Consider the following 15,775-nt stretch of genomic DNA (forward strand, 5'->3'; position numbering starts at 1 on the left):
TTATCCATGTTGCATGCTACCCTTGGGACAGGCAATGCACTTGTCTTTAGCCAGAGACCTTCTATTTGTATTGTTGAACTTAATGGGGATATTTTTCTGGACTTTGAAAGTCACTTATTTCTCTCCCCACACGCCGGTCCTTCTAATCTCTCCTTAGTATCAACTACTTTTTGGAGACCAATTGATTTCTGGATTACAATGGTTAACCTTTCCAGCATTTGGCCTTTGCAATAATGCTCTGAAGGCTATGGGTAAAATCCAACATAAGTCCTACTTAGAGTAGACCCATTGAAATGAATGGGACTTCAGTTAGCTATGATTAACTGATGTTCCATTCATTTCAATGGGTCTACTCTAAGTAGGGCTTATGTTGGATTTTACCCTATGTGCACAGGCCCACATATTACAAATCTCATACGTGTGTGGAGAATTGGAGAGCCCTGTAGCTTAGTGGTACAATTCCCTTCAATTCCCTTCGTATCTCCAGCAAAGAAGATTGCAGGTAGCAGCATGGGGGAAAAAAAATCCTTGCCTGATGCTGTGGTGAGCAGCTGCCAGACAGCACTGCGCTGGATGGAGCTACTTTTTGACTTCATGTAAGTGGAGGAGAGAAGAGAAGGCACCAAATAACCCAAAAGCAAAAGCAATCTAAAAGGTGCAGCAGTTAATTTAGTGCCAAGTGCATTTCAAACCCCCTCATGGATCACTGCATTTCAAATTTGATATCTCTTCCTCAAAAGATATATATGACTGAGTTCTTCCAAACCAAAACTCCTCTTCCACTGCCGGTCAGGTGGTGTGGAACTGTAATACTTGAAACACATTGGGAAACCAATGATCTTCTGTGCACCTTTTGTCCCCTGAGTGTTTCAAACTCAGCTGCCAAAAGGCTCTTCTCATGGCAAGAAGCTCTAACAGCTTCTTGCTGTGGTGCTCACCCAAACGCAGGCAATGTATATACATCAGCCTTCCCTAACTTGGAGTCCTCCCTCCAGATATTGCAGACTATAACTCCAAGCATTCCTGACTATTGGCCATACTGGTTGGGGCTGAAGTCCAAAACATATGGAGAGCTCCATCAGTTTAGTGAAGGCCGTTTTAGACGGATGGAAGACGTCTGGAAGCTAGATTGTGCTTAGCAGGATAGTGCATACAGTTCATCCTCACAGGGCTACCTCTACCACTAGACACAGCGAGATGATTCTGGGTGTCATGAGACAAGTTGTTAGTTATGTAATTCATTTTTATTATATTTTTAATCCCAGGGAGATAAGCATATGGGGTTTTCTAACAAAATAACTCGGCCTTGGGTACTTGGCTCCTGGAGTTGGGTGTGGGGTGAGATTTCCTCTTCCACTTCAGGCAGCAAAATGTCATGGGCTGGCCTGGCCTGAATAAAACATACGAGGCTGTCTCTCAAATGGAGACTATCTGTTCATTCAAGGCTGTCCCTACCATCTGTAGTGGAACCCAGCCCCCGGAAAACCCTCCCTCGTGCAGTTTGGGAGGCAGAAAATGTAACATTTTTTAAACGCCTCCTGAGAACATACCTTTTCATACAGGCTTTCCCTGGGCCTGCTTCTGGGTTTTACTTTGGTTTTACATGATACTTTTAAACTTATAAAGGATTTACATCATGCCTTATCAAGCTGTATTTTATGGTTTTAATTGTGAACTGCCCAGAGAGCCCCGGATGTTGGGCAATATAAAAATGTAATAAATACATAAGTACATTTTACATACACTGATACATAAAATTAAGCAGGGTGAGGCAACTGCCTCAGACGGCAGATGCCAGAGGGCAGCAGTGGTGGCCCATCAGCTGTTCCTCCTGAGCCCCCAGCCATTCACCTCTCTTGGAGGACGGAGATGTGTGTGCCACACAGCCTGTCCTGCACCCACTAAATTATACTGCTGCCCTCTGGTGTAGCAGAGGAGTGTTGAAGCAAAATGAAACTGCACGTCCGGTCAACTTTTGAGCATGAAATGGACAGTGGGGGGGAATCTCATCCTTTACCTCAGGCAAGAAAATGTCTTGGCCCGACCCAGTGTTCACTCTTCTGACCCCTCCTGTTTGAAATGTTTTTACCTCAGTTTCAGAGCTGTCTCCAAAAAGTCTCAAGGATTTTTTCTGAACTATATCTTCTCGATGATCATTCAGCCAGGCTTGCAAGGAGAAGGGATCCATGACCCTGGTGTCATTTAGTGGGAAAGGAGTTTCTTTTTTAAGTTCATCTACACACAAAGAAGGAGGGGAAGAGTTTTCTGATTGCTTCAGGTGTGACTACAGGCACTTGCTTACTGGAAGGACAATGTCTGATATTGTCATATCACAGCTTTGCATTTTAGAAGAACACACACACACACATATTTATATATATGAAAGATAGAAAGACTAACAAAAATATATATTTTAAGTGAAACGTTTTGGCTTCCGCCTTCGTTAGTAGCTGAGCTGTTAAATGGATACCAGGAGTGGCAGTTTAAAATGCCTGGGGATGAAAATTCCTTAGGAGAAAAAAAACAAAGGTAAAACTGGAATAATGCTTGCAAATTGTCCTCCAGATTAAGGTCATTTGGACTAAGAGTTCTGAGTCTGTAGATCCAGAAGTTTTCCCTTTTGTCAAGCATGCTAGTTAGGGATGTTAGAGAATTCCGCCATGGATCTCAGGGAGGCTGAATTCCAGTGAATTCGGCCCCCCGGAATCTGTGGCGGAATGGAGCAACCTGCCCCACCACCCCACAAAAGCCCCGTGAAACAGAGCCTACCTAGCGGTGGCTCTGCCAGCGGATGAAGCAGCAGTGGCAGCGACGGCGGCAGCTCCAGCCGCTGCCGGGCTGCAAATGGTGGCCATCGTAGTGGTGCCATTTGCGTCCCTATGCCAGCCCGTGATAGGCTATGTAAATATATACGTAGCCTATCATGGGCTGGCGTAGGGACGCAAATGTTGTCCCCTACGCAGGACGCCATTTGCGTCCACAGCAGCCCGGCAGCGGCTGGAGGCCCCGCTGTGGGTTGGCCCGGCCGGTGGCTCTGCAGACTGGCCACGGAGCGGAACCGGCCGGGCAGGATTCTGGGGGGGAGGAACAAATCACCTCCCCCCCCGTCGAGGATTCCGGGGGGAGGAACGGATCGCCTCCCCCCACCTGCGGACCCCAGTGGAGCCAGGTAAGTGGGGTTTCATACACCCCTAATGTCAGTGTCTTTTGCTTGTTGTATTGGAAGTAACTGCAAATCAGAAAGACTATGTGCAGGTAAGTTGAAATGTCTTGCTGCAACTGCTCCAGTTTTTTTGGCAAGAATCGCAGATCTGTGGTTAGAGAATCTTGTTCTTAGGTCCGTTGTAGTTTTCCATACACGCGCGCGCGCGCACACACACACACACACAGGACAATTGAAATGATTTATCCATCTGCAAGAACATAAGAACTGCTGTTTTATATCAGATTCCATGTAGCCCAGAAAAATTCAGAAATAATTTGGGAAAGAGTGTCAGTATGGAAAAGTCAACTGAGTGTTGAGCTTGGCCTGGGGTGACCTGCATTGGAATGCTTGCTAAATTGCTGGTGCAGTCCTACCATAAGACAGTGTGAGACGGCGGCCTCAAGCAGCTGGTTTTAGGTGCCATGAAAGGGCAACACATTGTTATTTAATGTATTATTATGCCACGTTTTACTGCCAGGAAGGGGAAGAGGCACTTGTGGGATTTGCTGCCTCCAGTGCCAAAATAACTTGACAGGAGGTGGTACTGGCATGTTCTACTCCACCTCAGGCAGCAAAATGTCTTGAGCTGGCTAGGTCGTGAAACTCCGTGCTGGCCTTGGACCATTCACTTAGTCTAAGTTGCCTTACAGGGTTGTTGTGAGGCTAAAATGGGAAGACTCCAGGTGTATCACTCTCATGGGAGGAAGAGTGGATATCAATGTATGTCCCATTGATTGCAATGGCAGGCAGCGGTAAGTGCATACTTGGTTCTCCCACCGAGATAACTTGTAGTTAGAAGTGCTCAACTTGTGGTCTCTGTCTCCAGCAGTAGCCAGCCAGGAGCCTGTTCTATGGCAGATCTGCAGTGGACACTGCAATTCTATGCATGCCTAATCAAAAGAATGTCCCATTGAATTACTAAACTAGTATAGGATTGCAACCTCAAGTGTTCTGCCCTTTTTATTATATTGAATGCAGCTTCAGGGGGCTGTCTTCCTCTCCAGCTGCATTCTGGATCTAAATCATCCCCTTCCCAAGATGCTGCTTGCCCTGCGTGGGGACAACACAGATACCTGTACTTTCCTATGAAAGGACAAACAGCAGCTAGCTGGAGGAGGTAATTTAGATCAGGAATACTGAGTGGGGGAAAGGATTAAACACCCTTTCCCCAGAACTACTGCTGTGTGCAAATTGGTTTTCCTCGTGGCTGTTTTTCAGTTAAAAATAATAATGGAAGATTCAGGATGTAATCCTATGTACATTTACCTGCAAGTAAGCTCAGTTGAATATAAAAGGGATTACTTCCAAGTAAAATGCACAGAAGTCCACAGTCAGTTATGGATCACTGGCATCATATATAACTTAGCCCTATAAGGCCTAATGCTGGAGTCGCCAACGTGGTGCCCATGGGAACCAATATGCTCACAGACACATCTCTTGGGCCCCACCATCAGGCTCGCTGCCTCTCCTGATTTTTGTTTAATTTCTTAAGATCATTGTTGTTGTTGTTGTGAACTAGGAGGCTGGCATGCCACAAAGCGAAGGGCTGTCCTCCAGCATAATCTTTATTTGGGTTCCAAAGAGTGATTTTGGAGCTCAGACCCCACTCCTGCCTTGTACTTAGGTTCTTGATCAAGTTACCTTTCTTTTAATTTCAACAGTTTGCCTTCTGGTAACTGAGTGTTTTGTGACCAGTCATGTCCAACATGGCAACCATTTTGTGTATGGGCAAGGCCTCAATGGTAGCCATTTTGTGAGAGCATCCCCCCAAACTCTCACAATTCCAGATATGCCCACCAACCCCAAAATGTTGGGGACCCTTGATCTAATGGGTTCATGGTTGAAGGGAGATTTAAGAACATGTGCTGGATCACACCAAGGTCCATTTAGTCTAGCCTTCTGTTCACACTGTAGCCCACAAGAAACCCACAAGCAGGATATGAGTGCAACTGCACCCTCTTGCCCATGTTACCCAGCAACTGGTGTACAGCTCTCCATCTACACTTCACCAACTACCTTGAACCTGCCCGCCCATTCTCTGAGGATCTAAAAATCCTGCTTTAGCATAAATGTAGACAGGAATTAAGATGACATGCTTAGTACCACTGTTCATTACCTCCCTACCATGTATTTGAAAGCATTATGGAGGCTTCGTTGCCCAATGTGAAACAAAACCGGTTACAGCAGTTAATGAACTCTGTTTCTAGATTGTTTTTATGATGTCTAAAAGACTGGCTGCCATCTCAAATTCTGTTCTGAAGTTTTCAGGTTTGTGCCCTGTGAAATTAAGTACAGCCTTCAGTTAAGTGCAAAGAAATAAAATTCCCCTTTCCACCCCAGATTTATTCTTCAAAAGCCACAGGGTGCTTTCACAATATGTCTTTTGGGTGCTTTTTCAGTAATGGCCCAGCTAAGATGCAGAAAGATGCAATGCCTCTCAGTGGTATCCCTAGTATTCATTAAGCACGTAAGTTAACCATGTTACCAATATCAGTAGTGGGATTTGTCAGAGTGGGTTGCTATTGTATTCTTTCATCCTACTTTAAAGTCTTCCTGTATATGTGTTAAGTGTGTGAAGCAGGCCTAGGAAATTTAGGATGCTCTGTACAGGGAGCAACTGGCTTCAAATTCAACTTGGCAACTGGGAACTCCACTCCTGTACACATCAGTTGGTCAGGCAAGCAGTGTCATGAAATAAGACTGGCCATTTAGTGGCAGTTTGGTGTATGTAAACAGCATACTAAACCTACAATGCATTGAGGGAGCAAAGTAATTTTCATGCAAATTGACAAATTTTGCTCAAAGGTACATTTTTCTAGGGCAGCATTCCCCCACCTGGTGCCCTCCAGGTATTTTGGACTATAACTCCCAGTATTTCTGACCATTGGCCATGATTGCTGTGGCTGATGAGAGTTGAAGTCCAAAACATCTGGAGAGCACCAGCATGGGGAAAGGTTTTTTCCACACCAACCTAGCCAATATACTTTCGGATTTGGAATTGTGGAAGATTGTTGTGAAATCACAACATGGGGTAACTCTAGTAGACATTTAAGGAAGGGGAACAAATTTTATTTATTTATTTATTTAGATCCATCCATGTACATAGTGCTTTACGAATGTAGGCCCCTAGCATTTTGTGGATTGCCAGGTGCCTTTTGTTCCATCGTCCACGCATTGATGGAATTGGAGTTTTTTCCAATTTCCCAAGTTTGCACAAATTCCCATTTGTGCAAATCTCCACTTGCGCAAATCCCCCCAAATGCACAATTCCCCCCCATGCACATTTCATGCTTTAGCCTATGAGGAAATGTGCATTTTCAGCCAGTGTTTTTTAAATTTTATTTTACATATTTGTCTACAATTAAATTTGCGTAAAATTTTGGAGAGTAAAAAAAATGGTCTGCAGGTTCACAGAATCCATGTGACTCAAGAAAAGCTGGTCTGCTGTGGAATTTGTGGGTCAGATTCATAGAAATCTGAACTCATTTGATTCTGTTGTGGATTTCCTCGATATTCCTAGTCCCTGCCCCAATGAGTTTACAATCTGAAGCAGACACAGGGAAACAACTGAGGAAGAGGGACGTGGAGGCATAGGTAAGCAGGGGAAGAATATGAAGTAATGCCAGAAGGGCCAATACACTACAGAATGTGTGATTATTTCCACTACATTTACCTTGGGTTACTTACAATATGAGGAATAAGTGTATGGTTCCCTTTTTGGCAGAAGCCACTCATTTACCATCAGTTCTAGTTTTCCAGGGATAACACATTGTAAAATGTACTGTCTGCCATTAAACATTTAAAGCCTTCCCTAAAGTGGCGTCCACCAGACGTGTTGGACTACAGCCCCCATCATCCCCAGCCAGCACAATGCCTGTGGATGATGAGAATTGTAGGCCAATACATCTGGAGTGTATCAAGCTGGCGGAAACTGGTTTATCACATCTTCCATGAAAAAGCCTAAGAGCCAAGCATTCTAGCCTCTTTATTCCTATGAATAAACAATATGAACGGCTTCATTATTGTTAATACAACCGTGGGGCGGAGGGGGGACACTCTTGTAAAAAGTGGCCTTTTTTTTTTTTGCAGCAGCAGAAACAGGGGATGGGAAATAAACATCTTAAGGCACAATAACTCCTCTCTTGTTTTGTAATAATCTCACCTGAGAGGTTTGCCCAGTGCAGCAGTGTGCAAACAATAATCTGAGAGCTCTATTAATACTTCACCATGGGAAGTGAACCACGGAAGACCTCTTGTACATTATAGAAGGAGTTGCCGGAGAAGGCATGAACACGGTGGGGCAAAATTTCTTGTTTTTGTGCAAAGCTTTGTAAGACAGCTATGGCCTTTTTTTCTTCTTCTTTTTTCTTTTCGTCTTTTTTTTTTTTTTGGTTAAGATGCTGAAAGGCTCAAAGGAAGTTGGACAGTAAATTCATCTCAAAAATTATTTCCTGAAACTTGTCAGAATGAGAAGCTGCCAGCTCAGAGACAGCACCCTAGAGCTAGACAGTCCCAGGAGGCCATCCGAGCTAATTCCTGTCCAAAGAAGGCAGTACTACCCACTCAAACATAAAAAATGATAGAAAATGGGTCCATCTAGCTCAATATTATCTACACTTACGGACTTCAGATCTACTGGGTTTCAGGCTGGAGTCTTTCCCAGTCCTACCTAGAGATGCTAAGGATCACACCTAACCTGAGGTGTTTTGTGCCTCACTGCTGTGTTTTAGAGGTTCTCTACACAAGGCTGTTAATCTGCTGTTTATTGGCTGTATCTGCTTTTGGAATTGAAATCCGAGTACGACACAAGGAGGGTTTCCTTTCCTGCTTTTCAACTTCATAACTTCTAGGTGGCTCTGCAGTATAGCAGAATAGCACAAATACACAAGAGGGAATTGTGGTTTCTTTGGCTTTCACAAGTAAATGCTGCATTTCCCCTGCTCTAAAAAACCTGCTCATTAGAGAGCCAGTGTGGTATAGTGGCTAGAGTGCTGGATTGGGAGTCAGGAGATCCAGGTTCTAGTCCCCACTCGGCCATGGAAGTTCACTGGGTGACTTTGGGCCAGTCACAAGCTCTCAGCCCAACCTACCTCACAGGGTTGTTGTTGTGAGGATAAAATGGAAGAGGAGGAGGATGATTATGTATACCGCTTTGAGTTCCTTGGAGGAAAAAAGGCGGGATATAAATGAAATAAATAAATAAATAAATAAATTGGACACAGAAGCAGCACTGGAGGGTCAGGATGTCATCTAAAGAACTCGTAAACAACCAGGAGTAAGGAATGATGAGCACACAATAAATGCTTCATATAGAAAAGCCCATGCCTCCTCTCTGAAGTTTGGCTTGTTCCTCCAACTAAGCTATGGCCACCCCGCAAGAGATTAACCTATAAAACCCATATCACAGTAACCCTATTCAGGTATGCATTAAGATATGGACTCAAGCTTGAAAATGTACATATTTCCAGCCGCAAATTGTTTCTGGGCCTGCAAAGTGCAGATTGGGTAGATCTGTAAAATGAACTTGATGAGATTTTTCACATATCCCTAGATACAAGAAACACATCGGGGGCAGGGGGACAGTAGGCTTCACCCCGACTGATGTATTTCACCCAAACTGGTGCCCTCCAGGAATTTTGGACTACAACTCCCAACATCCCTGACCACTGGCCATGCTAGCTGGGGCTGATGGAAACTGAAGTCCAAAACATCTAGAGGGCGCCAGGTTGAGAAAGGCTGCTGTAGGGTGACCCCACACATAAGGTGGGGTCAGAGCCTACCACCAAGATGCCATCTCCCCTACATATGTTCATTGTACCATAATGAATGCCTGAAAAGGGCAAATGTATCACAACTAGGGAAGTATTAAGAGGAATGAAACAATCCTTCACATGATTTATGTACTGCAGCACGTGAATTAAGATGCCTTTTGAAAGATCCTGAAAAGGGCTGAGCTAAATATTTGGGAGTATCTATTACTGGGACAAAACAATCAGTTTTGTAGGATAGACTGTTTCCACCCTCATACCAACCACTGAAAAACACTTTGATAGTTAATAACATCTTTGAAAATTGTTATTGCTAATGTGTACTGCAGCCTTCTCCAACCTGGTGCCCTCCAGATGTATTGAACTACAACTCCCAGAATCCCCCAGCTAGCTATGCTGTAGAGCTGGGACCTGTAGAGCTTTTCTACATATGGTATTTATTGTGCATTCATGATTCCTCACTCACAGTAGTTTGCAGGTGCTTTACATGATGTTATCCTCCTCCAAGGCCTCTTCCATTTTTTGCAACCAGGATAGCGTGTATGTTTTTTCTAATGAGGAAAGTCTAGCATTTCTGTGAATGGTGGCATGAAACTCTGATGTACTTGCATAATTACTCCATACCACAGCACCACCTAGTGGTTGTGTAATGGAACATATAGAAAGGCAGGAAAAAAAAAAACCCCTGAAGAAAACAGCTGATTTCAATCCCACAAAGCATCCAGAAGCAGAAACCTCAGTAAAGTGGTGAGTTAAAAGCCTCATGCAGAAAAGCCTGTAGTCCAACACATCTGGAGGGTACCTGATTGGGGAAGGCTGGTCTACCGTTTTCTATACTTTCTACTGTACTGTTTGGCATTGTGATTCTCCAGCACAATGAACCTAGAACCTCAGATTTGGAGGGGTCCTTGTAGGCCATCTAGTCCAACCCCCTGCAGGAAATCCAGAGCTACCACTTTCCCAATGGACAGCTGTCCAGTCTCTGGCGAGGGAGAGCACATCGTCCATTTAGGTCACTGGTCCTGCTGTTGAGCTGATCAACATGGAAGGGAGATGTATGGAAAGGGAACAGAAAAAGGCAAGCCATTGGGGCCAATGATAGCTGTATACATCCAGCTGGCAGGAGAGCTGAGATCATTGTTATTGTGAATGTTTGAAGCATATAGGATCCTGTCCTTAAGACTCAGATACAAGGCTGATTGTGCCTTGGGAAGGCTGGGGAACCCCAGATCCCTGCTGAATTCAGCTAAGAAAAGAATGAGTCATCCTCGTTCACTCCCTCTCCCTCTCCCCGAAGTCTGGCACATACTCAGTTACTGGAACAGAAAGCAGAAAGCCAACATTTCTCATGCAATGGATATTTCATCTAAAGCAGTATTAGAAGTGAGAAAGTGATACGAGTTCAGTAAAATCAATCTAATTACACTTAAATTATCATCATTGCTTGCTGAATCATTGCTTTGATGCTGAAAGCAGTTTATATTACCTGGATTAGGCTTTCCAGTTTGATACTGCTTTGAGCTGAAAAATCTGGAACAACAAACATGAAGCATTTCTAACTCCTATGTTCTCTTCCACTTCCAGCTGTTATGAAAATAACAAAATAATAATGCAGAGACTTTCACAGAGTGGATAATTATAGATAAGGGAGAACCTGTCATAATTCTCAATAATTATTTCCTACAAGTGGGGCCTGCAACAAAATGTTGCAGTGTGGAATGCTCCTGTTCAGGGTTTAAGCCAGCCATGCCCTAAGAGAACATAAGAAGAGCCCTGCTGGACCAGATCAAGGGTCCATCTAGTCCAGCATTGTGTTCACACAGTGGCCAACCAGCTGCCCATGGGAAAATCACAAGCAGGACACCCTCCTTCCCATGCCCCCTAACAACTGGTGTACATAGGCATACTGCCTCTGATACTGGAGGTAGCATATAGCCATCAGGACTAGTAGTCTTTGATAGCCTCATCCTCCATTCCTACACCTCCCCTTCCTTCCCAGTTTTCCCATCTGTCACATAGTGTTCTGTAGTCACTGAGCATGCTCAGTCCTCACTGAGCTCTTTTCAGGATTCAAGTACTTTGGCAAACCTCAGCGTGTATCCCACCACCACCAAGCCTCCTCATACCTCCCTCTTTGCATGGATGGTGCCATATTGGTTAAAACTCAGAGAACTGAGATTGCCATTAGTATTTATGATGATAAATCATATACTTTTGTGAACTGCCCAGAGAGGTTTGGCTATGGGGCGGTATAGAAATATAATAAATGAAATGATACAAGATAGCCCTCTGCTAATACTGCTTTGTAATCATAAATGGATGAATAAATGAATGATCAGGGCAAAAGACTGAAAAAATTGTTTGTGCATTAGGACTACTATTAAAGTTATACATCCACAGCAATAGTTTACACTATGTGAAATAAAACCAAGAAGAACTTACTCTTGTATTAATGGACTCAGTTGTGTACCAAGGTCATCACAGTAAAACCATCTTTCAAAAAGGACATCAGTTGATTCTCCAACGTAGTATCTGACAAAGGAGCGGGGAGAGGGACTTTATTAAATTGTTCTGTCATATAAAATGGAAGGCCACAGTTTTTTGTTTTCTAAAGGTGGTTTGACGTATTATGCACTGGAAAACAAAGAAATGTATGATGCTTTGAATTTGATTTGAAAGTATCTGTGCTTGGGAGGTTGGTAAAACTCACAACCACTGAGAAACTTGAAATCTGATTTCAGATTAGAGTGAACTTAGTTTATTCAGAGGGCATGATTACGTGGCCACCGTTCCATGTGTTCATGTGTAAGTTGCCACCAAATAGCAGCCAAGTGGTGAAGTGGGGGTGAGGTGATTTCCATCAGGGCAGTGGCAGGGGGGGAGATCATATTGAACCCTTCCCCCTCTGTCCACAACTCTCACCCACTTCACAAGCCACGGTCTGTTTTTTTTTTCCTTTGGTGGGGCCCATATCCAGCCTCAGTTCCAGGAAAAGTGGCTGGGAGGCGCATGGGACAAGGGTTCAACACCCCTCATACCCAGCGCTTTTCCATTTGAATTTTTAAATTATTATTATTTATATATTGCATTTCCATACTGCCTTTCTGGAACCAATGAAGGTGGTTTACAACTATGCAAAAAATAAGGATAAAAACAAATACAAACACAATACAACATGAAAAACAACCTTAAAAGCATCGCAATTTTAAAAGCACATCTTGCCCCTTCCCAAATGCAGAGCAGGGGACCAGTCACAACTCCAGAGGAAGTGCATTCCAGAAATTGTCCATCCACCCCTACACTTTACTGCGGGAACAGGTAACTCCACGTCTCCACCCTAATATTTATTTCCCTAAAATGAAACCTAAATTAACAAAATATCAAACAGTCTAGTTCTTTGAAATAAAACTGGACTACCCTAAAATATGTGTGGAGGTAAGGTGCATTTGAATAATTAAGGAAGCCAGCTAAATAAGAACTGGATTAGCGTGTGTGTTTGTATGTGAGAAAGAAAAGGTACACAGATACAGCTCCATTAAAATAAGTTGCCCTAATCACATTAGAGACAATCCAGCTAGGGACATACGCATAAGCAGCCTATATCCACACATCGTCATCTCATCCAAGCCCTTCTGAATGGTGAGAGGTGCAAAAGGGGACGTGAATACATATCCAGGCCATTTGGTATTAACATCAGCTAGTCACCTGTGACTATGGCTGGATCTACACTTACCGCCTTTTTTTCGCATCCAATGAGGTTTCACTGCCCGCCTTTCACACTACGTAGTACCCGCCTCGAATTGGAACCGGAATTTCCCACTTCCGTGCTCCCACTTTCAATACCCTAATATCCCGGTATTTCCCCTTAATGTGTTCTGATGTTCTGCTTTCACTACCGTATCCGGTCATAGTCCCCTCCCCTGCTTGTCCATATATGGCAGTGTTTGTATTTCCCTCCTGTCCAATCACAGCTCTCGACGGCCCCATGTCTTCTTCTATTCTACTGATAGAATAGCTTCCTCAGCAGCCCCTGTTTCCTCAGCAACAAGCAAAGGGCTGGATGGGCATGCGCTTGTCTGATATCAGAAGCGAAGCAGGGTTGGCCCTGGTCAGTAGTTGGATGGGCGACCTCCGGGGAATCAGGCTTCCTGCATTTTGCGGGGGGTTGTTCTATCCCTTCAAATGAGACTAAGTTTTACCCCCTCCTATCCCCCGCTCCGGATGTTTTTTTAAAAATTAAGACATTATCCTCGCAGAATCGGGGCTTCTCCGCAATGTTTTTTTTTTCTAATTCAGGAATGATCTTCGAAGATTCAAAGTGGTGAAGCTTCACAAAAAACATTGCGGAGAAGCCGACCTCACTTAGCATCCGAGATCGGACAAGCACGCGCAGGAAAACAGCACCTTGCTCGAGTGTGAACTGAGCTCACGCATTTGATGAAGCACTGCAATGGGGGAAATGGGTGAGTGTGAATAATCACGTTTTAATGCGAGAGCGCTTAACCCGACGAGACACCGAATTCATTGCGATGGAGGGCGCAATGTAGATCGGCCCTGTGAATGGATTGTGGTGTTCGTGAGGTTTTTTTTCCCCATTGGCTTCAGTTACAGATGGACTGCACATAAAGAATACATAGCTGTGTCACTGCTAATTGTCTATCAAGTTTCATAATTATTCAGAAGTGTGAGCGTGGTGGAATGGGGATGGCTGTAGACCCAATCAAGCTCCATTAAAATCAACAGGACTTGATTATGTGAGCCTCCATGCTGCCAGAGGTTGTCCCATTCAGTTCGGGGGGGGGGGGCAGGGAGGAGAAACTGTATGCAGAAAGAAGGGCATGTGGCAGTTTCCTCAGCTTTGAACTGAATGGGGAAAATGCTATTCACATGCAGACAGATGTTCACGGCTGAACATCAGAAAAAACTTCCTGACTGTTAGAGCAATACGAAAATGGAACCACTTACCTAGGGAGGTGGTGGGCTCTCCCACACTGGAGGCATTCAAGATGAGGCTGGACAACCATCTGTCGGGGATGCTCTGACTTAGATTCCTGCACTGAGCAGGGGGTTGGACTTGATGGTTTTATAGGCCCCTTCCATACTATTCTATGATTCTATGGTATTTCTTAAAAGCCCCCATGTGCATATCAGAGGCTGCATTCTTTCAATCCATCCTGTTTACAGGGGCTTTGGCTTGGAAAAGGAATAAGGGTCCGAAGTTGAAACACACACACACACACACACACACACACACACACCGTCCAGTTCAGTCAAGGACCAGGCAATCTGCAAAATCAAGTTAGTCCAAGGTCAAAGCCATTAAGTTCACAGAGCGGCATGTCAGACAAGGATTTAGCAATAAGAGTTGTCAAAGGCAGTCCAGCGTTACTTATAGAAGTTTCAGGCAGAGGAATCATGGGGGGCGGGGGGGCGGGGGGAGGGATGGTACAAAGGATCAGAGCTGGTGAAAAGGTGTTGTTCCAGCAATTTTCCCAGCCTGGAATTGAGGCTTTCAAGCAGGAGCTACCAGAGCCCTATCCAAGATTTAGCTGTGCTCATTACAAGATTCTGGAAAAAGTCCTCCTCATGAGGAGAACCGCTACACATGAGGAGCCCTTTACTCATGAGGAGCCCTTTGCTGTAATCTTGCACTTCTTCTGAGCATAAGGACTCAAGCCTGCCTCTTCAGGCATCATCCTGGGGCTCGGTGGCCATTCCACCTTGGCCTCTGAAGCAGAACTGGCATAGGGGCAGTCTCCCCTGAGGACCCAGGCCCTCCTGCAATGCTGGCATTGTCAATTAATGAAGCTTCCGGATCATTGTGTGAGGAGAAATCCTCTAGCCGGGGCATGACACAACCTTAGCAAGGGACTTAACTCCAATTAATTGCAATTGCCCAAGATCATGAGCCCAGATCCACCGATTTGCTGTAGATGTGGGAGCTTGACTGCACGCACGGCTCATCGATTGGTCCATTCACTTCAGGGCAGTCTCCTCCATTGAAATGGACAACTTGAATATGCAAGCCACAGACTCTGCATAGGAAGCAACAGCATTTCCTGCAACACATCACTTCCTACAGCACTTAATGGTTTATTAAAGTATTTGTATACTTTTCACCTCCAACAGCACAAGAGACGATTCTACACATGGACATCACCAGATGGTCAATATCGAAATCAGATTGATTATGTCCTTTGCAGCCAAAAATGGAGAAGCTCTATACAGTCAGTCAAAACAAGACCTGGAGCTGACTGTGGCTCAGATCATGAGCTGCTTCTTGCAAAATGTTGGCTTAAATTGAAGAATGTAGGGAAAACCACTAAACCATTCAGGTATGACCTAAATCATATCCCTTATGAATATACAGTGGAGGTGAGGAATAGATTTCAGGGATTAGACCTGATAGACAGAGTGCCTGAGGAACTATGGACGGAGGTCCGTAACAGTGTTCAGGAGGCAGCAACTCAATCCATCCCAAAGAAAAAGAAATGCAAGAAAGCCAAGTGGCTGTCTGAGGAGGCTTTACAAGTAGCTGAGGAAAGAAGGGAAGCGAAAAGCAAGGGAGAAAGGGGAAGATATATCCAACTGAATGCAGAGTTCCAGAGAACAGCAAGGAGAGATAAGAAGGCCTTCTTAAATGAACAATGCAAAGAAATCGAGGAAAACAACAGAATGGGAAAGGCTAGAGATCAAGAAAATTGGAGATCTCAAGGGAACGTCTTGTGCAAAGACGGGAATGATAAAGGACAAAGAAGGCAGGGACCTAACAGATGCAGATGAGATTAAGAAGAGGTGGAAA

General features: G+C 44.4%; 1 protein-coding gene across 3 annotated transcripts in view; it reads right to left on the minus strand.

Annotated features, from left to right (window-relative positions):
- Positions 1-15,775, minus strand: part of HAAO (3-hydroxyanthranilate 3,4-dioxygenase) — a 35,457-nt gene that overhangs the window by 7,657 nt on the left and 12,025 nt on the right. For all 3 annotated transcript variants that reach the window (XM_084828924.1, XM_084828922.1, XM_084828923.1), the window contains 3 exons: positions 11,416-11,505; positions 10,460-10,503; positions 2,090-2,235 (listed from right to left, as the gene is read on the minus strand). In XM_084828924.1, coding sequence (XP_084685050.1) covers positions 2,090-2,235; positions 10,460-10,503; positions 11,416-11,505 — 280 coding nt within the window. The remainder of the gene's footprint in view (positions 1-2,089; positions 2,236-10,459; positions 10,504-11,415; positions 11,506-15,775) is intronic.

The sequence above is a fragment of the Heloderma suspectum genome, chromosome 1 (genome assembly GCF_057233095.1).
Source record: "Heloderma suspectum isolate Gila_16-S chromosome 1, 16-S_ref, whole genome shotgun sequence".
Classification (NCBI taxonomy): Eukaryota; Metazoa; Chordata; class Lepidosauria; order Squamata; family Helodermatidae; genus Heloderma; species Heloderma suspectum.